The sequence below is a fragment of the Hippoglossus hippoglossus genome, chromosome 20 (genome assembly GCF_009819705.1).
Source record: "Hippoglossus hippoglossus isolate fHipHip1 chromosome 20, fHipHip1.pri, whole genome shotgun sequence".
In the NCBI taxonomy this organism is placed as follows: Eukaryota; Metazoa; Chordata; class Actinopteri; order Pleuronectiformes; family Pleuronectidae; genus Hippoglossus; species Hippoglossus hippoglossus.
In genome coordinates, this window is record NC_047170.1 from 7,407,697 (window position 1) to 7,434,376 (window position 26,680).

General features: G+C 42.6%; 1 protein-coding gene across 1 annotated transcript; it reads right to left on the bottom strand.

Moving 5' to 3' along the window:
* Positions 1-888: 888 nt before the first annotated feature.
* LOC117754038 (receptor activity-modifying protein 3-like) lies at positions 889-26,580 on the bottom strand. Its single transcript, XM_034572675.1, has 4 exons — positions 26,216-26,580; positions 9,264-9,293; positions 9,007-9,154; positions 889-2,030 (listed from the first exon to the last, which is right to left on the bottom strand). Exons 1-4 carry the CDS (start codon positions 26,349-26,351, stop codon positions 1,775-1,777), a joined length of 570 nt encoding a protein of 189 aa, XP_034428566.1. The 5' UTR covers positions 26,352-26,580; the 3' UTR covers positions 889-1,774.
* Positions 26,581-26,680: the final 100 nt, after the last annotated feature.

The following is a 26,680-nucleotide window of genomic DNA, read 5'->3' on the forward strand; positions in this document are numbered from 1 at the left end:
CTCATAGTTACTTTGTTTCCACTGAGAACCCCTCTTTGTGAGTATTAACAGTGATTTATTCAACAGTATGTGATAAGTTACACTGCTCTATACAGTCCACTGGGGCTCAGGTAGTCACACATGAAAATGAAGTCCAGAAACACACAAATTATAGTGTTGCCTTGTCTTTGGGTTAATCACCTGTGGGGTTTTTTTTCTTTCATTTCCTGTGGCAACAGTCTGTTCAGTGGCTCAACAGACAGACCCAGGCCTCTTTTTCATCCTCCCATGCTGCCATCATGTGGTATCATGTTCAAATATTTAACGAGCGTCCTCTGGGAGTCTTCTGTCCAAAAGTTTTCAGTTGCTGCCTCTGGTGCTCGGTGGATACTTTGGCCTTCAACAATGATACAGTGCTCCGACAAGAATCCGACAAGAGCTCCACGGTCCACATCCATGAGCTGAATTACGCAATGCCCCAGAATTTGGTCAATTGTCCCGCTGGTCAAGTTCCCTGATGAGTGACAATTACATCAAACCACCAACATCCTCTGTGGGACACATTCAACACATTTTAAAGTTTAAGTTTTAGAGTTCCCAGCGTGCAGTGCATTTTAAGAAATGTAGTAAACCAGAACCAGAAAATTATTTGGGGATATTTTGGGGAATAAAAGAGTATTGATATCACTCATGCTTTTGACTGATGAACAGCTAGCTATATGATTAAAACTATAAACTGATAACACTGATAAACAGCTAGCTTGGCTTTGTACAAATATACACTAGTTGCCTGACCACTGGTTTCTGTCAATAATAAGCAGTCAAACAGCGAGTTGGCAGATTTTCCCTTTACCTTTGGACAAAGCCAACTTAGCTTATGCTAAGCTAAGCTTCTGTTAGCTCTATACTAATATATGGCAGACTGGTGATATCCATTTTCTTTTATATCTCTTAGAAATTATGTTTCTAAACAACTCAACTTAAGACAGCAAATGTTTGACGGAAACGTAATTGCAATCAAATCATGTTTTCTGTGACCCTTAGGAGGATATGTTGTGTTAAATTGTAATTATTTGTCCCAAATATGTTGATACCATATCAGATAATATATCACTAAAATGTGTTCTATGGTTCTGTTTAGAGTGCAGCTTTGCCCACAATTTACTGTTCGAACCCAAACCTGGAGAAAAAACTAATCATGCCCAACCTGAACCTTTTAGGCATTCCGTTTTTTGGGTCAGAACCTGTCCCTGATCACAGGCACATGCAGAGTGTACATATAATCAAAAAATCAAGTTGGATCAAGATAGACCAGACAACATGATCAAATCCGGCAGATCCTAAATAGCATTTCACTACCGGGTGCCGACGGGCTTTGGTCAGGTATCCACACCCTAGATCTCACAGCTCTTGGTTCAGGTTAGTGAAAGATACAGGTCTGGTTCAACACCATCTTTCACTGACCTTAACCAAAGTGCTGCTGTTGTATAAACCGCAGACATGACTCCAGAAAATCTAAATATGTTGAATCAATTGAGTTGTATAGAAACAGAGTTGAAAAGGAGACCATATTGAGTGTTTGAACTCTAAGACGTTTTTTAAAATACACAAACCCGTTAAATAACCAGGGACTGCTCTCCTCGTCTCTGTGGGATGTGGTGGTTTGCAGAGCCACTTATGGAACATTTGACCAACTGACCAAACATGCACTTCTATATTGTGCACAGTTTGCTGTGCTGTTTCAGTAAAGATGCTGAGACCGGGAACTCAGTCCTTCTCCTTCCTCCTCCCCTCCCTAGGCCAGGTTATCGCTCCTCTTGCTGCACCACACCACCAGGGCGATCATGGCCATAGTGAGGAACACAGGGACGAGGATGAGGGCGGTGAGCGTGTTCTCCGGCGGGTCCACCCAATCCACCAGATTCGAGCTGCAGTTGGAGAAAAAGTGCTTGTGTATGTTGATTATGTAGGCCTCCACCAGCGGATTGGGCCAGTAGCAGTGGACGAGGCGGGCCTTTGTCTCTGTGCAGAGGGTGAAGAGGTGGTACTCACTGGGGAGGAAGAGGGGAAGAAGAGAAGGAAAGGATTAGAACAACTGATAAAGGTATGAAATTCTTGTAAGGCATATCATAGTGAAAGGTTTCCCACCCATACAGACTCAACATGACCTCACCTATTCTACACCTGGTTCTCTGAAGGACGACTATTAAAAAAAACTAAACACTATGGATTAACTGGTATTATTCAGAGCATTGACAGTTCAGTACGTAATCCATCACTGGAGCTGGGGATATTCCGCCTTTCCCTCCCTTTTCCACCCACTACCCTCCTGTATTTCAGAAAGCATCGAGGACCGCTCACAGCCTTTGTGGAGCTTTTCCGGCTTAGAGTTCTGCTTTGATGAATCCATTCAGTCAGCCCTAATTCTCATTCCTGCTTCCTGAACTATGAGTCCAACAGGTCCAGCTTCTTTTCTCATGACAGGAGTCGGTATTCCCATCAGCTTCACTATAAAACTGTCACACTTCTACCATCTGCGCACACTGGCTCCAAATCTGAAGATGAAATGTTCTGTTTACATCATTTGGACCTGAGGCTCTACTGTGACTCTACAACTTTGTCCGTATGTTTTCGTTTGAAGATGGCGTTTTCCATACTAACGTGCCTGACATGCATATCACATCACATACACTGGGCATGTGTGCGCCGGCGTAAACAGGATGCATTTGGTTGGTTGTTGCAGAAAGAGCTTCGCTACAGACGAGCAGCTGCAATGTCGGAAACTAAAATGCAGATTTTAACTGCCCAACAGGGTCAGCAACGCTTGAAATTGATTATCCACGTTGTCTTCTACACTGGTTGTCAAGGCGTTTTCCTCCGTAAGGGGTCAGGTGATAGGAGTCTGTCGAATCAGCGTGACCATTAAGACCCAATCAGCAGGCAGTTGTGTGTTTCTACCACATTATTTCCAAACATCTGCGTGTCTGCCCATCTAGAATAAATCTCTGCCCCTGAGTTTTCAAACTAAAACGGGGCCAGTAGCATTTCCAAACATTTTATCAGCTCTAACTCTCTTAGAGAGTAGCGTTGATGGCAGGCAAACCCGTAGCGGAGCTGATGCGTGTTTAAATAAATACAGAGCTGTGTGGATGTGCCCAACAATGGAGGCACAGCTGTAAGTGCACTGGACTGAGGGCTGTCATTTCCAAAACCCCTATAAAGAATGTGTTGTTCTCTTGTCGTGGCTCAGTCGTCTCAGACAATGTTCAAGTCTTTCATCACTTCCCACACTCTGACACTCTCATATATTTGTTACTGCAGATTGAAAATTCACTTGTGGGACTGGTGCCAATCTTCTCATCCAACTCTCTGCAGGAAACTGAATTAACTGTGTCATTATTACTATAACAGACTTTAAAGATGGCAATCTGCTAATTACCTCTACCTTTCAATGCTATCGTCCTTTAAAGGGAATACTGTAATTACATATCATCATGTGGAGTAGCTGATGCTTCTACCATGCAGAGGAGGGTTCCGTAGTTTCTTCAGCTCTGAACAGTGACTCTAGATTTTCCTGCTGAGCTGCAGTAAAGCCCCAAAGAGCTCAGGGAGGCACAAGCCTGAGAGGCCACACAAAGGGTTAATAGATCTGAGTTTTTTTTGTGGTTGAAAAAACACATATGAACATAAACATCAATCCCCAAGTCACAAGATAACATCTAGAACACGCTGTAAAACTGCTGTAGGATATTTTCTACCAGCCATGAGACCAAGGCTGTTATCATTTACGTGTGTGTGAGTGTGTGTTCCTGTTGTTCTGTTTGTCCCTGTTCCTTACATGTCGTCTGTCTAATAACTCTTCAGTGAGGTGCACATCTGTCTGAGTGATGAAGTGCTGATGAAGCTGCTGCAGCCTCCGCTTTTATCTTGTGATGCTGTTGTATTCAGACTTTGTGGCTTAATGGTGATAAAGCTCAATCAATTGGTTGTTGTAAAGGTGTTCGGTCATTCTGTGCCTTAGGGACATTAAGCCGCAATTATTTAAAGGTTAGAGTAAATGTTTTTTTTTTATTGTCACGCACAGAAGCCTTGCACACTGCATTCAGATGCATTTTATTATATGATAAAATGAGATAATCCTTTATTAATCCCACAATGGGGATAAAATGGAGTTGAGTGGTGATGATAATTTTGTGATCCTCTCACATTGGGTCCATCCAATCCTGAGAACAGCTCAAACAACCGTCTGGACAGATACAAAAAACACAGCAAATTGAACCTGTTCCAAAGACTTCAATGACGGACAAGTCTGTGTGTAAACGTGAGTCACACAACATGAAGTAGTATTTATTTCGAAGTGTCTTATTCAGACTGTTGTTTTAACCGGGGTTCCTATCAGAAGATTGGCGTCCATATAAACCTGTCTGCTTGGGCTGCAGTGGTAGTGGAAGAGATAATAAAAAGGGCAGAGAAAGAGAAATAAAAAATGTATGTACGAGAGCTTTAAGGCGGAAGTGATGAGATGCAGCCTGCAGGGCCGAGGGAATGACACACTTCTGAGGTTATTACCCAGATGTTACAGGGTTTCAAACTGTCATCCACACATTATATCCCTGTGGGAGGGTAAAAATAGCGGAACCAGGTTCACAGTGGATGTGTGAATGTGATAACACAAACATGACCACATTACACACAGTGTGGGAGCAGATAGAGACGCTGCTGATCACCAGTGGACCAGTGAGCATCACCCGAGTAATGTACTGCATATTAAAAAGTAATGTTTCCCTTTGCATGTTGTTTCATATCCTCCCCTGAGACATTAAAACCTCCCTGTGAAAGCAGGACTGATAAAAATGAGCTGGATGTTTGCAGGCAACACAACCATAACATGTGAGTCATGATGGGAAACCACAGCATGTTCAGTTTTCTAAAGGTGGCTGCCTGCAGCTGTGGTCATGTGATGAACCTCCAGACACACATCTTAGTGAGGATGGATCCCATGTTGACATTAACTCTGGTGTAAATATGTGTCTGAGCCTTGAGCACACACACACACACACACACACACACACACACACACACACACACACACACACACACACACACACACACACACACACACACACACACACACACACAAAATCGCAAAGACAATCCTGCTTCTGGTCATTGGCAGTTTTTGGTTTTCTCAACTTCTGAGACTGATTCTGCTAACTAGTAAATCTGAAAAAAAAAAATTGGACATTTGTATCTGGCTCACAACGTGAACTTATTATGTACCACTTCAGTAGAAAATGTCTGTGGGGAACTTTGCATTTCCAAACAGGATTAGATGTAATTTTGCTCATATGGGTCTTTATCGGCTTGCGTCACAGACGTACACAGATCGTATGGAGCATGTAATCCACTTAACATAAAGCTCTCTCATGTAAACGCTCAATTATGTGTCTTCAGAGCAGCATCTGGTCCACACAGGGACCGACCACAATTCATAACAGTAAATACATTATGGCATTATATATTATTACAAGGTCAACGATTGACTAGTACCATCACTGTTCCCCTGTTTGTGACTGCACGACAGTCACCTAGGCAGATGATCAATATGTAATTTGAACTAAATGATTGAAGTGTGTAAATGGCACACACTAACACACGCACAGTGAGTGGTCTGTATACACCGCTCTCTGTGTTCCAAGAAGCTGGTATCGGCAGAGGGGGGTTCACTACTGGTGGCCTCTCACTCTGCACTGTTCCCTCCCTCCACTCCCAGGTTCCTCTGTCCTCAGGCTACATCCATATGTTTGCTTTTAAAAATTGCTTGAATGATCTCCTACGCATTAGGGCAACTGTATAACTGTAAAATGCAGAATTTAACTGCACAACATCTTTTAGCAGAGACAACGGTGAGCAATACTTGTAGTTTAATATCCATGGTTGTTTCCTTCCATAATTGGGTCATGTGATAGGAGCCTGACGAATTAGCGAAGGCTATGTACACCCAATCAGCAGAGAGTTGAGAGTGTCTACTAAGTCATCGTTTTTCAAACATCTACTCAGTTTTAGTGGCTCTCAAACTCTGCAGTAGTGTAATGTTGGTTTTTCAAATAAAAATGTAGTAATGTGGATGTAGCCATCGTACACAAAACACCTGGATGAAAACGTCATGCAGGCAGAGTTTGTAGACGATGAAACCTGCTGATAAATGTTCTCATCGTCTGATATGTCAGACGTCACTGACACTGAGTGGGTTCTGATTCAAAAATGTGTCTAACTCTTATCCCTCTTCATTTTCTTTATCCACTTTCTTGGAAAAGCTATTATAGATTTCCATTGTGAAGCTGAGCAGACGCTAGCCAGACAAACATTAAGACCAAAATCAAACTGGACCTTAAAGACCCTCCCTGAGCTGGAGCGGCATCAGACAAGTGCAGATATTCAGGCCAGTCTTCTAAGTGTAGCTCTAGCTGCAGATCAGTGGGAGTTGTTATGATGTGCGCCTGAATAAATGATTTATTTCATACTGTGTAAAGAGAGAGAAAAGAGAGGGATAGCCCTGGAAAGACCCTTATTTCACAAGTTAAACCTGAGGGTGATTGTGTGAGTGAGCCACGGTCGGCAGCTTGAGCTGTTTCTGGGAGACGGTGCAGATGAACATGTTTTGGTAACTAATGGACAGACTATTTTGTTAGGAGTAGTGATGACTTTGACTCTTGGCCATTTTATCTACAGTGTGCAGGATAACGGCTGAAACACACTGGGTGCATGTGCAGCGCGTGACGGCTGCATCGCTGATCTGCTGCATCTGTTGTTCACACAGCGAGCGTGTTATCTGCGTTCCTGATGCGGAGCTGCTACATTAGGTATCTGGTGTGAATACTGAATGTTTATGTGTTTGTGACAGTCAACAGATAGACATTGAAACTGTGGTAAAGGTTCGTTTTAACTGTCTATTTTGGTTTGAACTGCGCAGTATGTAGAGAAAATGGCTGACACTAATGTTACAGATAAAACCAGTGTTCAAATTACACTGTAGCTTTCAGAGAATCCCCGTTTCCCAGTATTGTTTCTGTTAATGTTATTTGCGAAAGTGATGACATTCAAACCGATCCAAATGCACTTGTGTCTCATAGTAAGAAACTTGAAAGCTTGAAAGCAGCATGAAGCTCTGATGGAGAACAAAAAAACAAAACATCTAGTTCATGACCAGTGGATGAATCAGGTGATTCTTCTTCTTCCCGGAATCCCTTAATTTTCCACTTGACTCAGACGTTTATTTTAAACGTGGATTTTAATCTCCCATGTGACTGTTATTGTGCTGGCTCTGCAGTCAATGTAGAGCTATAAAAAGAGATGAACATGAGAGGCCAGAGGTGAGAAGGGGGAATGAGGTGAAAAGCTGAAGATGGAAACAGTCGGGAGGTCGAGGGCCCAGATGCTTCTTGAAAACAGCTGCACCCAGCTGTGTGTACACCGGCCACAGCCGTTCCCCCAGCAGCATGGGGCTGACAGGGATAACAGTTCTCTCTTAACCTATAGGAGCGATGACCCCTTTAACTAGAACTACAAATATAGATCTGTCAAACAGGAAGACAACAGGGCTTGAGGAAGGAGGAGATAAAGATAAGAGCTCATAATGTGGAGGGATTTTTCAGCGTCCACATGTCTTGTCTCTGTCACAGTTTTCCTCTGTCTGTTGCACTAAGTGAAAGATTTGCTCCGTGGTGACTCGTAAAAGCTGCTTCCAGCGTCGTTTCCTGATCACTTCACACTTCAATCACTGTCAAATTAAAGCTGCACTGGGCACAGGTTTCATTGTGTTCCACATAAATCCTGTCAGGAAACGAGATTCTCTGCTGCGTTTGTCACACTAGTGCAGGGCCCATTCTGAACCTGCCGGTTGGCAGTGGGCTTTTCTCTTGTCCTGTGTAAATGCTTTTGAGCTACTTCAGAATGATTCCTTGTCATTAGTAAGTCCTCCTCACACAGTTCTCACTATATACTGTCACTTTTTCTTGTTTGTGTGCAGAAGTGTTGGTCGATGGTGGAAATTTTTGTTCATCCATCCTGGTTTTTCTGCGATGAAGATCTTAAAGTCAGTTTTTTAAGTTTGAATGATGTACTTAACTGGTGTTTGTTTTATTATATATCCATAAGGAAGTGAAGAAGGAGCAGAGTGTGTGTTGAGAATGCATTTTGGGAAAACATAAAATTAGGTTTGGACCCTTAAAAGCAGATATGGTGTGAAATTTGACAAAGCAGGCAGGTGGCAGGCAAGCAAGCAAACTAAAAGTCCAACTCAACAAACTATAGAAAGCACAGGGAACTGTAGGGACATCAACAAAAGAAACAGACTGAGGAGAGTGAGGAGCACAGACACTTTATATAACAAGGGAGATGATTGAACTCAGGTGAGACACATTAGAGAAGGTGCAGAAAATCACCAAGGGGGGAAACCACAGAAAGAGACACACAGGGAAAGAAGCTTCAAAGTAAAACAAGAACTAAGAAATAATGAACTCAAAATGCAAACAACTAAGATAGAAATCCAAGAACCAAACACAACGACAATTAGGGTAATGCTGCCACACGAGAAAAAGAAACAACAGATCAGTATCAGTCTGACCTCCTCCAACGCAAATCTCATGGGAGCTGGTGGAGTCAAATTTTGAAATATAAAACTTTAGAATGAACCTGCACATACAGTAAATCAGTAAATTTTCACTAAACATTCGGACAGCACTACAAACTGGAGCTCATTTCCTGATAACATTAACAATGGCTGTGTGAAGTCCCACTAACTAATTTCATTATTAACACCAGTGCCTCTACTATAGCATGTCAAAATGTCTGCTGTGAACCAGACGTATACATGACAACACTTAAACATGGCCTCAATATCACATAGACAGAGACAGATGGGATACACTAACCTAACCCTACCCCTGCACTGATGCATGACTACAAATTAAATGAAGCCGCAAACTGTGTGGGCTGTGAGCGATGAACGTCCGTGTCCACTCGTACCTGATGAAGTGCGTGAGGTTACACCGGTACTGTGGATCTATGTGAGCCATGTCCCGCTTGAAGCCCTCCCCGCAGACATCCACCTCCCACTGCAGACGGGACTCGTTGCAGGGCTTCTTGGGGGGCTCCGTGGTGAAGCTCTCGGCGGCTGAGAGGACGAGAGCAGAGGACACAAGGTCACACGTGCTGTTTAGGTTCTGTTAGTGGATGGATGGATGGATGGATGGATGGATGGATGGATGGATCAATATGCTTACCTGACAGCCCTCTCATCATCCAGACGTTGACTGTAAAGAAACAACAGAAAACAGTTAGAGTGGTTCCATCCTTTCACATTTGAAGGTTCGTATTCTTTTGGGAGTTTTTCATCTCATGTTGTAACTTCCACAAAAAGGCTATATAATGACGTTGAGGACCACAGTCCGCTGCCCTGGATCGGATCAATACTGAGAACTAATCTTTGACAAGTTTTCAAAGTGTTGCGTTGTGTCTTTGAACCATAGACAGGCGAGAAAAGCACTGTTCATACGGAGCAGAATCTGTTGTCAGGCAGCAGACAATTACTGAGGATCAATAAAATCCATCATTTATGACATGAGCTGCATTTTCATTTTTCTGTGCATTAGCATTCCTTCTTGCATTCAGTCATTCAGTGAATCCGCAAAGCTGAAGGAGAGAAAACAACAGAGATGGATCAAATCTAAAGAGAGGTATTCCAGTGATACCCTGTAAATACTAACCTGCATTCATAACACAAAGTTGAAATACTCCCCGCACTCCCTGTTCTCTGATCCAAACTCAAATTTTTACAGTAGCAAGTACAACAATGACCAGAGCTAAATGTGCTGCTGCACAGGAAAGTGCATCTCCCTTTGAAGTGCCACACTTACAAAGCAGTTTGAAAGACACCCCGCAGGACAAAGACGAGCAAGTTAGCGTGCTAAATATAGATGCTTTCCTGTTTTAGCATGTGAGGATGTTTTGAAGTGGAGTGGGGGTGAGATTATTTCACTTGGCTGTGTGTCAGAACAATCAAGAGAGCTGATTTTGGCCTATGGTTTTATTTTAAATGTAACTGTCGCTCTAAAACAAAAAAACGGTGAAAGCATAGTTGTATTTGCCATTGATTTAAAGGAATAAATGTTCACATTGATAAAAAATTAACCTTTTTTAACCATCACTTTAATAAGACAATTTCAGACAAGAACTCCGGCAAATTGGATCCGGACAATTTCCAGTTTTCCTTTCACACATGACGGACACAGCAGGAGATTATTCCCTTTATCTCGGACCTACAATGTTATCAACCTGGTTTTTATAAAGACATTTTCTGAGCACAAACCAGACAAAGCCCAACTTTTCAGAGAGGTTTAAGCTGAGCCACAGGACCTGAATAAAAATGATCATTACTCCATTCTGGGAACGATAATTTAGAGTTCAGGTCAAAATAGTTTCTAAAGGGCAAGAAAGATCTTTCTTAATTAGGCAGAGTGCTCTTGGAAAGAAGCACTTTTCTCAACAAAGTATATGCAGAACACTGGGAAGAGATGGTGCTGTCGCCTCTGCCTGCTTCATCCATCTCGGCCCCACTTAAGCAGAAATATACTATAAGGAAATATCTAAGAATTCCTCTCAGTGCTGGTAAAAGCTTTTCTCTCTGAGACTTTTAAAGATGACAAGGAGCTGTCTGAAAACAAAAGTGGGATCAGGAGGGGACAGTCGCCCTCAGATTTATTAGAGCCAATCAGGAGGCAGCTAAGGGCACTGCCTGAGAATCCCTCAGGTCATGAGAGGTCACAAAGTCAAATCCATACTATTTTTTTTTATCACCGCCTCACCACATTAAATTCACTTTCAGCTCTCGCTTCAGAAGGGAGTTAGAGAGTTGAAGACACTTGAAACAGAAAATCATTTCTTATCCTCTCCGAACAGTCAGAACAAGACAGATATGTCCTTTGCGTGTGCCGATCAATACAGCAAATCAAATATTGTGACAGATTTTCCGCAGCACCGTAAGAATTACACTCTCTGACTTCAAAACTTGGCTTTCAGCCGTCTCTTTCCCACAGGTCTCCTGTTGCTTTTCATATCTCCTGACAATAAGCCACATGCAGGCCAGTCCAAAAATAACATCTGCTGTATAAGATCCAACATAAATACATAAGCAGCAGGATTCAGTAAAAGCAAATATCCCACACTTCCTTTGATAACAAGCCACTTACAGTATGATAGCTCGAGCTCAGTGGGAGCACCCAGCAGCATTTTAAACATTATATCAGTATGTTAAGTGGATTTTTACATGTGGGGCTAAAAGCTGATAGCTAACCATGTTGTTAAAGGTTAAACTTATTTTGCCTGTTTAAATCATAAAAGGAAAGATGACGATGCATCTCCACTTCCTCCCACAATCCAGAAATGCTGCCAAAATATCCCTGATATGAACGCTGCCATCTTGCACATTTGGAGCCAGAGTCTGCACAGTTACGTGGAAGCAAGGTCACGCTGATATATATGCTCACGACAAATCACGAATCAGGGCAAGGTCACACATTTGCAAAATGAATATGAACTCCACATGAAACCACCCCGCGATTTGCTTTGCCACAGGAAGCAAAGGTTATATTTACTTCCTTGTTAGCACAGATTGGAACGGGAGGCAAAGTTTCAGCATTACATAGTTAATAAACACCAAAATTAAAGGAAAAATTTGCACTTGAACATAAATCCCTGCAATAAGAACTACCTAAAATGCCAGAAATCTTTGAAAAACATCTATTTGACGTCTATTTTAATTTAGTTTGGTCCCACTTACTAACATGGAGGAGATGGGATTTATACCCTATACGGCGTCTATCTTTATAAACATTATGTGGTTTTAACATTGTTACAACATTACAACCTATTGTACGGGATCAGATTAACAAACAGATTAACAAACAAAAAAACGCTGTAAATCCAATGCCGTGCCTCCATTGTAACGGTAAGAGCTGGGTAGTTCAGTGCTGGTATTAAAACATATCTAAGCTGAGTGTGAGGCCTTCTACAGGTTTGTACTGACCAGAAGTGGGTTCAAGGCGACTACAGCTTTTACAGGAATGTAGTGGAGGATTTGACCGGTTTGTTTGTCGCTGAATCAGTTCAGTTCTTTTGGATGCTGCTTCATGACACATAAACTTAACAAACAGTGTCTCTTCTTGTTCATATTGTCTAGTGACTTAGTAACAACTGCTTATCATCGACGGTATTAATAAACGCAAACAGGATGGAGGATGTGATGAAAATAACCTGGAGCGACAATCTAGCAGCAGGATTCCCCCCAGTATGAGCTCTGCATAACAGCAGGGGGAAGTCTGAAACTAAATCCGCTCCGTCAGCTCGCTAAACTCAGGGGACATGGGCATATCTGGCATCAGGGGTGAGTGAGTGTGTGTGTGAGAGATTTGGAGGCATCATACTGTGATTCATGCCAAAGTATGAACTACAGCCTCAAATCAGTATCCCACTCTGGATTTAGATGGCAGATAACATATCGGAGCACTGGCTTGAACTTTATGAGGCAGAATTACTTGACTTTATTTTCAGATATCTCCACATCCAGCAGATTAACATCACGGTTCATGTGGAGTGGTGTTTGTGTCCATCTGATCAAGTTGAGCGTTCCATCTCTTTTAGCTCTGTTTTGGGTCTCCTCCACCTGCAGATGGAAATAACTGGTGCTTCAGCTGCAAAATGTTCCACTTTAGCTGCTTTCCGGCATCCAATGATCTCTGGACATTTTCCTGAAAGGAGGGGCAATACATGAGAACGATGTCCAAGTCGGTTGAAGAACTTATCGAACATATCCGGAACATTCACAGCCATGCAAGTAGGCATGCCGAGGACGTTTCTAAAACTTTCAAAATGAAAAAGAGGTGCCATACACGTAGATGACACCGGCAAAGATGACTCGCAGACATCAGGAGGAAAGAGGAAAGTCAGAGACGTGTTATAGACGTGAAATCTGTGTCATGTACGGATTTTACAGCTGGCCCAGGGATTTGCACGGGGGGAAGCTTTCAGTTATTGCAATTCAGTTTTATTTATATGCCAACAAATGGCATATAAATAAAGACAATGAGATTCCTGAGCTTTTGGTCGTATGGGCTGGTGTCAGTGTTGATGTGCTGTAAAAAAATAAACTTGATAAGTTATGTCCTGCCTCCTGCAGGCTGTACCTACATGCCACCCCTCACCTGAATGTTTTGACATTTTCCTGTTGTTGAGAACCATCTGACTCGGACAATCTCCTGCTGGGTTCTTCATATGTGAAAGGGGAAAGAGTTCCCGTCTGAACCACCAGCTGCTCTCTGACTGTGTTTGTGCTGTTTGCTCCTGAGCATGTAGTGGACAATGAGCAATTCACCTTTGAGGCCATCCACAAACTCGCTCCACCATACCTTTCTGAACTCCTGCACGTCGACACGCCCTCCCGCACCCTCAGATCTTCTTCTTCCATTCACCTCATTGTACCACTTGCCCGTTTGTCCACCATGGGATCTAGAGCCTTCATCCGCTCTGCCCCCGCCTCTGGAACTCCCTCCCACAGGACATTCGCAACACTAACTCTCTCTCCATTTTTGAATCACATGTAAAAACTCATCTATTAAAACAGGCTTTTTCAGTTTGATTGTCTTCCATTTTGTGTTCACTGTTCATCTCATTTTTATTTATTTTATTGATGTTTTTGATACATTGTTTCTTATGTTGTTGTGTTTTTTATCTGCCGTGTAAGGTGACCTTGAGTGCTCTGGAAAGGCGCCTATAAATAAAATGTATTATTATTATTCTATCACAACACACATTACAACTCAACATTTAAGTTATTGCTAATTTAGAAATATGAAGGAGTTTAGCTTTACACTTTACATACAACCGGTTCAGTATCTGTTCATAAGGTCTGTATGGGGGCACAGAGCTCTTCACCCTGCTGCTACTCTAACTGTTATCATGCCTCTGCAGAAGGTATATAGCAGCAGTGTAATTCATCTGTGGCTGTCTCCACTAGACACTTGGAAGACTGAGAGCTGGGCAGAACATGGCAATTCCTTTTCAATTTACTGAAACCATTTGTGGTGCAGTGGCTCTGAGTGAAAGCTCAAACACAGGTGACTGACAGTCTATGTTCTTCACGTCTTAGAAAATGCAAATTGAACTTTTAAAAAGATTGCATTCAATCATTCACTCTCAGATTCTCATTTAAAATAACACACCAATCAAATCTTTGAGTACTACAGACAATTATTAACCCTCCTATTAGTCACACATGAAATGGCGGTTTCAGCTGCACACCTATTGTCAACCCATTAATCAGGCTGCGAAGTTGGTCTTCATTGAGGTCCGCGGAGCAAAAAATCAGTTTTGTTATAGGTTAAAGTGTTTTTGCCTTTTTATAAAGATGGAGGACGCGTAAGAACTTCCTAAACTGATGGAAACCATTTTTGTGAAAAAAATTATTTGGTGTGTATTTCGATGTCCCATCATCTAACATGGAGGAGGTGGGATTTACATCAGGTTGGTCTTCACTGAGGTCCACTGCTGGTCACTCAGTAGCGAAGACACAGTTATGCAAATGAAGCCTTTCCTGGCCACGGAGCTCTTCGTCATATGACCAGATTAATTATGATTTTTTAAAAGAGGAACAGATTGCATGTCTCCATCACAGTTATTTTTAAACATCACAGCATGAGAGCGGAGTATCACACTTGCAAATTAACATGTTAATAGCTTATTCAATAAGGTCTCCCTTGGCTTTGATTAAAAAAGCACGGCTGACGTTTGATCAAACAGGCGCAAAAGGGATCAGATGAATTCTATCCTGTGATTTAATGTATAAAGGAGGGATTAATTCATAATGCTGGATATTCAAAAGATTCTGTGTATGGGGGTTTAAAATCCGAAAGACACTGACAAGCTGAAATTATTCACAAGAAACACAACTTCCACTTGAGCAGGATCCTGTAACCTATGAGCAGTCACTTTAACCACCTTCCAGTCTCAGCTACAAACTGTCAAGTCACATAAAATGTGGCACTGCCTCTATATTAAAGCAACATTAAACCTGTGAATTATGCAGGCCACCCGGAGCTATTTTAAGAGAGAGTTCAATCAAGCAGTGTGTAGGTGTTCCACACTGCTTGACGGCTTTTCCAGTTAAGAATCTGCTCAGTTGTCATGCACGCTGCCACACTGTCATCTACGGCCTGTTAGTTCTGTGAGATAAATATAGATGACAGAAAACAGAAGATGAAAGAAAGTAGATGAAGTGCCAGCACTATCCTCCCAGTTAAAATCCACAGGCAGAAGTGGCAGGTCGGCGTCGCCATCCCCGAGAGGACAAGGAGGTTAATGACTTACAGTGAGCGGCGCAGGGGAGCGTTGGTAATAACGGTCAGATTAAATTACTGAGGGAAGGATTTGGGATTCAGTCATTCTTCAAATCAAACTATGGATTTTATGACACTTCAGGTTCCACTTCCTCTCCCTGTTACATCTTTTGTCTTTTTGCACAGATAGACAGACCAAAGCCGCAGATAGTCAGCTGAGGATTTTACAGGCAGATGGAGAGAAACTGGAAAAAAGACAGACGTAAGCGAGGGAGAGGAAGAGTGAAGAATGGAGAGTGAAATGCAAGCCAGACTCTTCAACATCAGAAGACAGATAATCCATGTATTAATTGACTTTTTATTATCTAAATAATGTTATTTTGTGCTTTTCTGTGGGAGCAACAATAAACAACACACTGTTACCATACATAGTATGTTTTCGCCCTGCTAGCAGCACAACCCTGGGGATGGTGATAATGGTCCATGTTGGATCTATTGGATGGATCGCCATGAAACTTTATCCAAATATTCATGATCCCCAGGGGACAAATCCTGCTGACTCTGTAGCTCCTCTGACTTCCATCATCAGGCCAAAGTTTCCCTGTAAACATTTAAGGACAACTCACGATGGCCTCAGTTGTACAAAGTATGTATTCTAATCAGCAAGATGCAGTCAATAGATGCAGGATTTATTTTAAGAATAATCGACTTCATTTTAACTTCCGCTTGATTGCCAAGCCTTTGAACTGTCACAAAAGCCTTGGACAAAACAGTAAAAAAAGAGCCACAGTTCAGTGCGTCAGTAACGTCACACTCCTATAAGAGCAGTAGCTCATGAGGACATCTTCGAGAAAACTGAGAACATATGAGGTGAATCGAGCAAAAGCTGTATATGTCTGAATCAATTTCAGGAAATGACCCTCGGTGTTCATGACCTCCCTCTCTGCAACTCTGGAAGATCATTGTTTCATACGCCGCCCCCTGTGTTCACCATCTGCAGAAAAACAAGCAGGCTGCATCGCTGAGAAGGAAGCTCTGGTTTGTTTGCATTGCAGAAATGATACTGAAGCAGGGCAGAAGGAAGCAAAGGGGCAGAATGGAGGCCTTATTTTAGAATAGAGGTGAAGAATGAGTTGACAACCTGCACGACTGGCACATTTTTGGAGAAATCATAGTAAATTACACAATAATAAATCAACTTAAAGCTGTAAGAAGCTGCAGTGATTAACTTTAAGGTCACTCTAAAGAAAAAAACACCCAGAGTGACCAGAATGAGAATTGTGGTCTCTACTTTTTTTTAAGTGTATTAAGTTATTCCTTCGTTGTTCGTTGTTGTTTCTGCTTTAATATCCAGGGAAATCCACAGCTCCTCAAACAATGAACTGAGGCCTTGCAACGAGCAAACAATAATAAACTGATATATGAAAATGAATGTGGTCCTGGTAAATTAATGCTGAAATATGACATGATTTCAAAATGAGTTTGGATGGATATTAAACACGAGTGTTGAAAGCAGTAGTTTGACCTTCCAGCTGTATCAACTCAGGGACCGACTGTCCATCATCCTTGTTATCAGCAGAGCTGTCTCTGACAGGAAGATGAAGGACCTTGTAGCAGAGGTGAACATAAGTGGCCAACGTCGTGTCCTCATCTGCCAACAGAACGCGGGGAGGATGTTGTTGTGATAGAAACGCTGACCTGCGAACAAAGATCACGTTGCCTCACAAAATTTACAATTTCTAGAGCAGATCGCAGGTCTGAGGTGAGAGAAGAGAAAAGAAGTGTTATGTTGTGATGACCCGTGCTTCACTGTGCAACAGCTAATAAAACTAAAGTGTTTAATACATTATTAAGCCATGACACTAGAACATATTGTCCCTGTAGTAACTCATTTACAACTACTGAAGACAATGAAGTGCCAGTGTCTTTGTGCTGAATCTTCTGGGGGGGAATAGGCTTTAAACCGTTGAGAGGAAAATGTTTAAAAGGGCTTTACAAGAAAGTTTGGGAGGCTTGCATAAGCTTTTGATATAAGCAAAAAATCTCCTTGTTTGTTATTTTTTCTTTGAGTTTTCCTTAAGCACTCTTCTTAGTGTTTCTCCAACACAATTTCAGTTTTAGATCTGTCACGGTTCTCCTGCTGTTTTAGTTTGTTTTCCATGTTTGAAACCTTGTTAGTGGTGATGTGAAAACTGGCACCTACTTTGGAAAGAAACGGTTCGGAAATTTTGAAACTTGAGTCTTCATTTTGAAACTTTTTGCAGACTGTCTGGTCTGAAACAGACAGTCTGATCTTGGAGGCAGGGGCATTTGATCTTGATCCAATGATTGCTCTCAGTTGACGTACAGTCCATGATTGGTAGACTGACAGACACAATGCACAGTTCACTTCTCCAGGCAGCAACTGGCACAATGGCCCCCGGCCTCCTGTTAATGGATAGTGACACAGCGCTCACCTTCATAGTGCTTGAGTAGATAGCTGTTTAAGGACTCTCTCTCTCTCTCTCTATCTCTCTCCCCCCCTTTCAATCAAACTTATCTCGGCTGATGCCCCTTCCCCCTGAGACGTCTGCTTCTGTCAGAGGATGTTTCTTTTCTCCACCGACACCAAGTGTGTGCAGATTGTGGGAGCTGCTGGGTTTCTCTCTATAATATAATAACCTAAAGTGCATTGAGATGATGCACAGTATGTTGTGATTTGTTGGCATATAAATAAAACTGAATTGCAATGACTGAAAGCTTCCCCCTGGTGCAAATCCCTGGGCCAGCTGTAAAATCCGTACATGACACAGATTTCACGTCTATAACACGTCTCTGACTTTCCTCTTTCCTCCTGATGTCTGCGAGTCATCGTTGCGCCAGTCAGGATTATTACATCTTCACACACTGATTACAAACTTTTCTAGTGGGTCACATCGTGTTTTTACGTCACAGACTTGTGAAAGAAGTCTGTCTGGATTCTGGGGCACTGCTGCTAAACGAGCACATTTAAAACCAGCCATGGACAGCAGCTGTCTGCAGCTGCCTCTGCCTGCATGAAAAGCTTCAGACGTTATCACAGATCTGAAAATACAGACAGCCACAGGAGAGGAAGACCTGCCACTCACACTGTCTGACAAAGTCCTCATACTGGTTTGGAGGGTATTTTTACTGGCAGACAAAATAAATCGCTTTTCACTGCATGAGAGTGAAGCTGCACGATCCGTTTCTCTGTTCCCGCTCATGATAACAGGCCTGTGGGACTCGCAGTGGAAGAAAAGGCGCAGTGATCGACTGCCAGGTGATTCTTTTTCACCAGCCAGCTGTTGTGCCAAAAAAGACAATTCAGAAGTTTGAAAAAGTGCAGAGGAGAAAAATCTGGAGGGTAAATAAATAGTGTACTAAACGCCAAATATTTCCCCCTCATTGGTCATCAATCAATCAATGCAGATTTTGTAAGAGGTGAAATGTCTGCTCTCCTTTTGGTCTTGGTCAGAACAAATATGACGCTAAAAGACTAATATGAGTCTATTGGAGGTTAATTCCTGTTAAAGGAAGGGAAGGAGATTTTGTTCTCTCCACTGTTGCCCAGTCTCGACCTACGTAAAGTGCCTTGAGACAATGGTTGGTGCTTTATGAATATATCTACAGAGGAGGCAAATCTGGAATGTAAATATTTCACTGAAGGCCACATTTTTCTTCCTCATTGGTTTGTTCATGTTTCCACTGATTCAATCCAGAAAAAAAAAAGGTCTCTCAAGGATAAAAGAGAACATCACGTCTCCACCTGCAGTATTTTCCCTTCTCATAAGTCTGAGGACAAGGCTGTTTCAATCAGACTGTGGAGTCTTCCATTGAGGAGGGGAGGGTGGCTCTGGGGGTCAAGGAGGAAGGAGAGGAAGACGACACTGAGGAAAGACACATGTGCAAGACAAGAGGGGAACTCTGGGTACTTGGCAAACAAAAGCAGGAAAAAGGGCGAGGTGGGGGGGGGGGGGGGGGCAGTGCTGGATGACCGTGATGGAGTCAGACAAAAATAAATGGAGGAGGAGAAGAAGAAGAGAGAAGCCATGACAGTGGAGAGAGAGATGCTCCATCACAGCGTTCACAGGGCGGCGGGGGGGGGGGGGGGGAGGTCAGCCAGGGATCATGTAGCTGGTGATTGTGAGGCGCTGCGACTGTATAACGGCTCAATATAAACGCAATCCATTTACCACATGAAGAGGAAGATTGCAGCGCTGCTTTAAGGGAACAAGCCCCCGTGGAGTGAATCCATCTGTCTCCGAGCTATCATGGTTTGTTTGCTGCACTGAGCATCTCATGAACATTTTGTCTAATCATTTAAATGTTTTTTTTTAGCATATGTGCACAAACAGTTGAGTGCTCACAAAAAGGCTGCAAGCAACTATAACAGCGAATAAATCCCCTATCGTTCTTCATTGGCAGAGACAATCAGCTGGAATAACAGCATTAGAGAGGCAAAGCAATTCAGGCTTTCATCAGTATTCCTCCGCCTGCTCCTCTCCAGCTCCATACAAGGATTTATTTCCAACGCTGAAAGCCAAAAAGCAGCCGAAAGCCTCTTTGTTTCAGCCTCACTTTTACAAACCCCAAAAAGCGAGCTTGTGACATGGGTCACAGTTGCTATGCTACATAGAAGAAGACAGAGCTGTAAATTTAAGAGGCTCAATCGAAAAAGGGTCTTTTCCTTTTGGATAGCTGTTTAAATTCAGCCTGGCTCACAGGCTGTTCAAGAGAACTTACACCGTGATGAAAAAAGGTAATTGATGATTTGACCTTGCCTCCTTCACTCCGTGTATATGGACACCAATAATATCCCAGTATTAACCTTAATAAAGACAATAGTCTGGAAAAGATGTTGTCATGTAGACAGCACTTCCTGATTACCATAACCCGAATAAGATCAGAATAGATCTCAGAATAAGATCATACTCAGAAAAAGAGATAATCGAGTCACATCACATTGACGTGTATACATTTTAGACCCATTATAAAGTCCTATTGCAGTTATCACACCATTCTGCGTCATCGACATACAGCAGTGACCATCTGCTTAACGACAGAAAAATAAAAAGGAGTTGCAACTTTTGAGGAAGAAGAAAACCCCCAAAATGGTATACGGTAGCATCGTAGATTAAATAATTTGAGGCGTCAGTTATAAAACTCACTGAATAGAGTCTTGATATGGGTACGCTTTGTAACATGTAAATAGGAACATGACTGGATTATTCTATCAGCTCATGTCAACACCATAATGTCATATTCTGGTGTCAATGTGATCACAATCACTGACACACTTTTCCATAAAAGTCCAAAGCTGTACTAGCTGTAGTACTGCAGCAGTAAACACTTCAGCACATTGAATGATGTTGCAACTACCCCCCCATACACACACACACACACACACACACACACACACACACACACACACACACACACACACACACACACACAGAGAGACAGACAGACCATGTGTAATCAACATGTCAACTTGTTCTGGGGATTAATTACAGGCCTCTGCAGCAACAATCTGTGGGATCAACGCCAGCACAGCCGTGGAATGCATTACCACTCCAACTGTGGCCACATCAGGGATGTGATGGATACACGGAGACCACTGAGGACTGACACAACACAATGTGAGTGATCAAGAATGGACTGTATCGACTGCCCTGTTTCTATCAACGTCCGTTCAGTGTCCGATCACACATGACTGACATGAAAGAACAAATGTCAACCAACATATTGCTTGTTTCACTGGACAAGGATTTCATCAAAAAAGGCTTCTTCTTGTCGGTGGTTGGAGCAGCGGTGCCAAAGACCTCTGCCTCAAAGGCGGGGAGGACACCGCCAACAAGCTGTCCATCTGTCATTCTCAGAGACAGCAGGGGAGGGAAGGAGGAAGAGAGACGCACAGAGGGAGAGGGAGCGTTTGGTAATACTCTGAAACTCTGGTTAAAAGTTTTCTTACATTGTGACATTGCTGTGTGTGCTGTGGTGCTTTCCCTTTCTTGTGAAAATAACTAATTAATAATTGATCACAAACAAAAAAAAGGATGCACTTGGCCGACAAGTGCATCCTTTCGTCCCCGAAACACAACGGCTCCTGAATTAGGACAAAGCTGCCATATCGCTTAGTGCACCTCTCTAGCAAGATGCAAAAAGTCCCTCGACGTGAGATACGATCTGTGTTAATTAAATGTTATGTAAGTGCGGTCCAACAGCTTCTGCCTCACTGACCGTTACACATCCACAGCTCCGGCTCATTACAGTACCACTTTAACTTGTTTACTTTTTGCGCTGTTAATAAATTGACTTCACGTGATTAAGTGTGGCCCTCTACTGACATCATTAAGTCACCAGACTCAGTGTTGATTCAGTTCCATCCATTTTAACGGTGCTCATCACATTCTCCTGTTGTGACGCTGGTGCCAGTCAGCTCTCCTGTACTGGGAAATAAAGACGGAGCTAACCCTCCCTCCTGCTCTCTCTCTCCTCTCTGCTCCAGTACCAGTGTAAGACGGCTCCTGCACGAGGAAAACACTCTCACTGCCTTTTGTTTGTGAGCCCTGAAGCCAGCTGCCTTATAGAAAAATAGGGTCACTCTGAGAGCACATACCTCCGCCAAGTCTGATTGGCCACTTTATCAAAGTGCCAAATATTAATGGGTTCTTCCCGGGCCTAGGCCCCATCCCAACACCTAGTTTAGTGGAAATCGGTTTCGTAGTAGAGCTCATACCTCCATCATGGCTGATTGGCCACTTAATCACCATGTTGCATATGTATTGTATCCAGATCTGCACCTGTTCAGATATTTCCACCCTTCCAACAGCTTTCAATAAAATAATTTATGTCGTTCTTGTGCAACCCTGCTGACAGTCAAACGAACATGCCAAGTCCGCACAGAAAGACCCTCAGGGGTTTAAAGCCACAGTGCTGGACACTGATCGGCCACTTTATCACCATATTCCATTTACATGTAATGAGATCAGATACTGCGCCTGTTCATAGATATAAGCACTCTACATATGCCTGGTTTATTCTCTGATCATTTTTTCTTGAGCAATTCACAAAATGCTCCATCCAGCAATGTTACAAGAAAGGAAAAGTTCCGAGATCCAATTGCTTGATTGCGGCTGCTCCAAAAATAAATGGGTTCAATCTTGGCTGACACCCCACCAAGTTTCATGGCTGCGTAATTCTGCTAACAGACATAAAGCCTCCTTCGCAGTTGTCACAGGTTCATGAGATGTATGACTTCCTTATAACTTAATAATCGTCTTCATTATTGCTTTATTTATAATTTTCAGTGGTTTGGTCTATAATTGTTCAAAACCATTTTCTATATTAGAAATACCATTCTTTATATAGGTATTTCCTGTGATAGTTTATTTTCCTATGCTTCCTAACAATAACAAGTATATTGTATTTTTAATTTGATGACTAACTACACTTGTGATGGTATGATGGCTTCGGGCTGACAGTTAAATCAGGTTATCACAATAACAGGTAATGATGAGCATCTGCAGAGTGTAAACTACTTCTGCAGTGTGTTGACCACACGCTGCTTCATCAGGAATGCTCTGTGGTGCGTTCAAAGTTCAAGTCTCTTCTGATGATGTCTGAATCTTTAACAGCCATCTGAAAGATTAATAATGCTCCCAATACGCTCTCTCACTGCACATCTATGGCTGTGGACGAGCTACACATTTTATAACTGGAGGCTCTGGTGCTCCATGGTGTTAACTGTGAATGTTCTATCATTCAAGTTTCTTTTGTACAGCTTATACTCACAGATCACAATTTGTGAATATAGAGTAAAGAAAAACTTCAAGTTACAACAAAAAAAATCCTTTTAAGGCTCACGAAATACTTGCTGTTTAACCATATGCATAGGCCGAACTGTACGACGCATATAACTGTAAGATTCCGAAGGGAGCACACCACAGAACTCAGACTATAGATTGTAGAGCACTCCGATCTATAATCTTTCTGACACAACATTCCGCCTGAAGCCGACAAGAGCAGCTCCTCTCCTACTGAAGCCACTCTACGTCTCATCAATATAAACCTCCATCCGTCAGGGGCTGGAGCGAATCCCAGCGGACACTCGGCGAGAGGTGGCGTCCACCCTGGACAGGTCATCGGGATATCCCAGGGTTAAACAACAATTCCCCCTCACACTCACATACAGTTAAATTAAAGTCTACACTGTATTACTCCTCCTCCTTCTGCAGGGAGGACCACACATTATAATCAGACACTTAATTCCAAAAAAACACACAATAGAAGTGCAATATTATGCTGCTTTTTTCTTTTCATGTGTAATAACACCATTCATGTGCAATGTTTTCAATATCCCATATGAGTTAGACTATGATCAATTAAACGTTGGACAAATATTCTTTACGCTGAACAAACCAAAATATGATAATACACATGCAAACTAATCCACTGGTCACACACAAGCAGGATTTGTGCAAACACAAAAGCAGCTCGCGTTCTCAAGTCGTACATGTGACTTGTCTTGTTTGGTAAACCTGAAATGTGCAAGTGATAAACCCCAACATCCACCCCAGGATATGCACATCACATCAGCCACATGCACCAAGAGGATCCAAGCCCACTGAACTCTCACCACAGGTCTAAGAAAAGCATTTTCCCAAAAGATAAACAACTGTTTTCCAGTGGAACAAAGGGAGCCCCCCGAGGCGTCTTCCCACATTGTGAGAAAAGATGCTTCCCTGTTTATTGGGGTAAGTAGATGCTTTTTCTGACTTTACCCACCAACCATCCTGCTCTTAGACTGAAAGAACGATTTCAGTTTGATACGTTCTGGTTTTCTTTGAACAGGGTTTTGTCTTCCCAGTGGAGATCTGGATGGGGGAACCTCTTTTAGACGAGCGATATCATAGCAAAGCCACTGCTTATCATTTTTACTCACTCTGAAAATAAATGAGAGACGTTTGATCGTGTGTAAAGTGTTTTGTGATGCTCAGTATTTACAGAGACTGACCATAAATGATGTTTTAATTGAGAAAAGGAGCCTGTAAGCTTGTTTTCTGCATGGCTGCACGGAGCTGTAGGGCCACAGCTGTGACATGGCAGGGATCCAGGGGAGTCTCAACATCAACATCCTCCTCTCAACTTAAAACAGAGCATAGTACTCCGATTTTAAATCTTAGAATTGATGTTAAGATTTTATTGCTGAATTTTAGTTCCCCTTGTGGACTTGCATCTAAATACATTTCTGATCTTTTGACACCATATGTGCTGGGTTGTAACCTGGCTCCCACTCTTTGAAACAATCTCCCTGAGGAAATCATTTTATAACGTTATATTTTATCTTGGTTTTATTCATTTCTCATCGGTAAATCTGTGCTCTAATGCTGCATGATCTTCAAATAGCTTTTAATAGTTTCTTATTACTGCAACAGTCGATTTGCAACTGCAAATCTGTAGAGCGTTTTCAGACAGTACAAAACTCAGCTGCCAGAATTTTAACCAGAGTAAACAGGTTGGACCACACCATCCTGGTTTTAGCCTCTTTACACTGGTTTCCAGTGTGTTTTAAGGTTTACTTACAAAATACTACTACAGAGCTTTTGAAATAAGAGCCTCGAGGCTCTGGAACACCCTGCCCCAGGAAATACGGCAGGCTGAGTCCTTTGAATCAAAGCTTAAAATATACTTTTATAGTATTTTGTTCCCTGAATATCTAATTATAGTTTTCATTATTGTAATGGGTGGTCTTTCCTAAATATTAGCACTTTTAGTTTTTTATTTATTATTATATTAACTTTTTAATTTATTTGTTTTTGATTTAAAAAAATGTTTAACCTTAACTGTGTTTTGAAAGGTGATATATAAATAAAGTTATTAATACTATTACTATACTCTTTAAAATGGGGAAATTGATTCCTGAAGTGTTTTGAATCCATTTCAGGTTTACCTCTCCAGAGGGTTTGATGGGTAAACCGTCACATTCTGCCTCAGGATAAGAGCCTGAGTGAAGTCTTTCTAAATCACAGACCTTGAAATTGAAATGCTGTATCACCTGGCTCATGTGTCCGCTTGGGAGAGCGGTCCGTATTCCAAATCAGTGTCAGACCAACACACAAGATCAACTCAACAACAGTAAGAGCCCTGGGCCCTGATCACCACATCTTGGAGCCTCTACAGTACATGTGCTCCTGCTCGGCTCAGTGTGTGAACCAGCACTGTTTCTGCTCTGCTGACCCTCTTTTCCACTGCTGATCACAGGACAAAACAGGGATTAAAACAACACTAACACCACAGGGCAACACATCTCCACGGCGTCAACACAAACATCTACGGTTAAACCAGTGTGTGTCTGTTAGGGTCTGTCGGTCACAGCCTCGCACCACATGGAACATAATTTCATACATGATTTCATCCGTGTAGCAACCACCAGCTAATGAGCCAGATCCAGAAATTCCCATTGGCCCTGATATAGGTCAGGTCTATATCCACTGGAGCATGACAGCCGCGGTACAGTGTTCCTGCACTAACTGCATGTGCTGCTGGGAGATGTGGTGGATGATCCTTGTACTTCTTACAGCCATCTCTGTGTTAGTGCACATGCAGGGACACACACTGGGTGTGCAGCTGTGTGCACTCATGCCATGAGACCTGTATTTGTGCAGTAACACCCTGGAGGGGATTGTTTAGTGCTGTGCAAGTGGTGATGTGGGTTAATAATGCAAAGAGGGCTCCACTTTGGGTTTTGTGTGATGTTGAGACCTTCTCCTCATCACACACACACACACACACACACACACAGCACATCTCTGTTATTAATGAATAATAACGGGGATCAAACTCACCCAAAATCCCAACAACAAAAAGTTTTCTCAGCACTGCGCTCTCATGTGTATGATCCATCACGCTGTGACGATCCACTCGCACTTTGGAAGAAAACCTCAGCTGCTGCTGCTGCTGCTGCTCCGGGAACACGCACATTTGAAGCGAACCATGGTTACAATTATCCCCATCGTGCAGATCCGAGCTCCGTCATGAGCCCGCACAGAGAGGCCGAGAGAATCTGGAGGACAAATTAAATTGAGAAGAGAAGAGACTCCTGAAGAGATGTGGTCCCATGCAGCGTGGAGGCGGCTCCTGTCCGGACTGTGCTCGGGATGATCTGAGGAGTCAGGACCACGCACACTGTCCCGCATCCTCTGTGTGCGGGGGGAGGAGAGGGAGGAGGAGGAGGAGGAGGTTTTCATCCACAGCTTTGACAACCACTGGATTATATTCAATGACAAATTGAACACATGTGTGTGAGCGTG

Bases quoted from the DNA above. Each gene is read 5' to 3' on its own strand.
- LOC117754038 (XM_034572675.1), bottom strand. From the start codon at position 26,351: ATGTGCGTGTTCCCGGAGCAGCAGCAGCAGCAGCAGCTGAGGTTTTCT. The intron at 9,155-9,263 runs GTAAGCATATTG...TCGTCCTCTCAG, and splicing joins GATGATGAGAGGGCTGTCAG to CCGCCGAGAGCTTCACCACG. The intron at 2,031-9,006 runs GTACGAGTGGAC...CTTCCTCCCCAG, and splicing joins AACCTCACGCACTTCATCAG to TGAGTACCACCTCTTCACCC.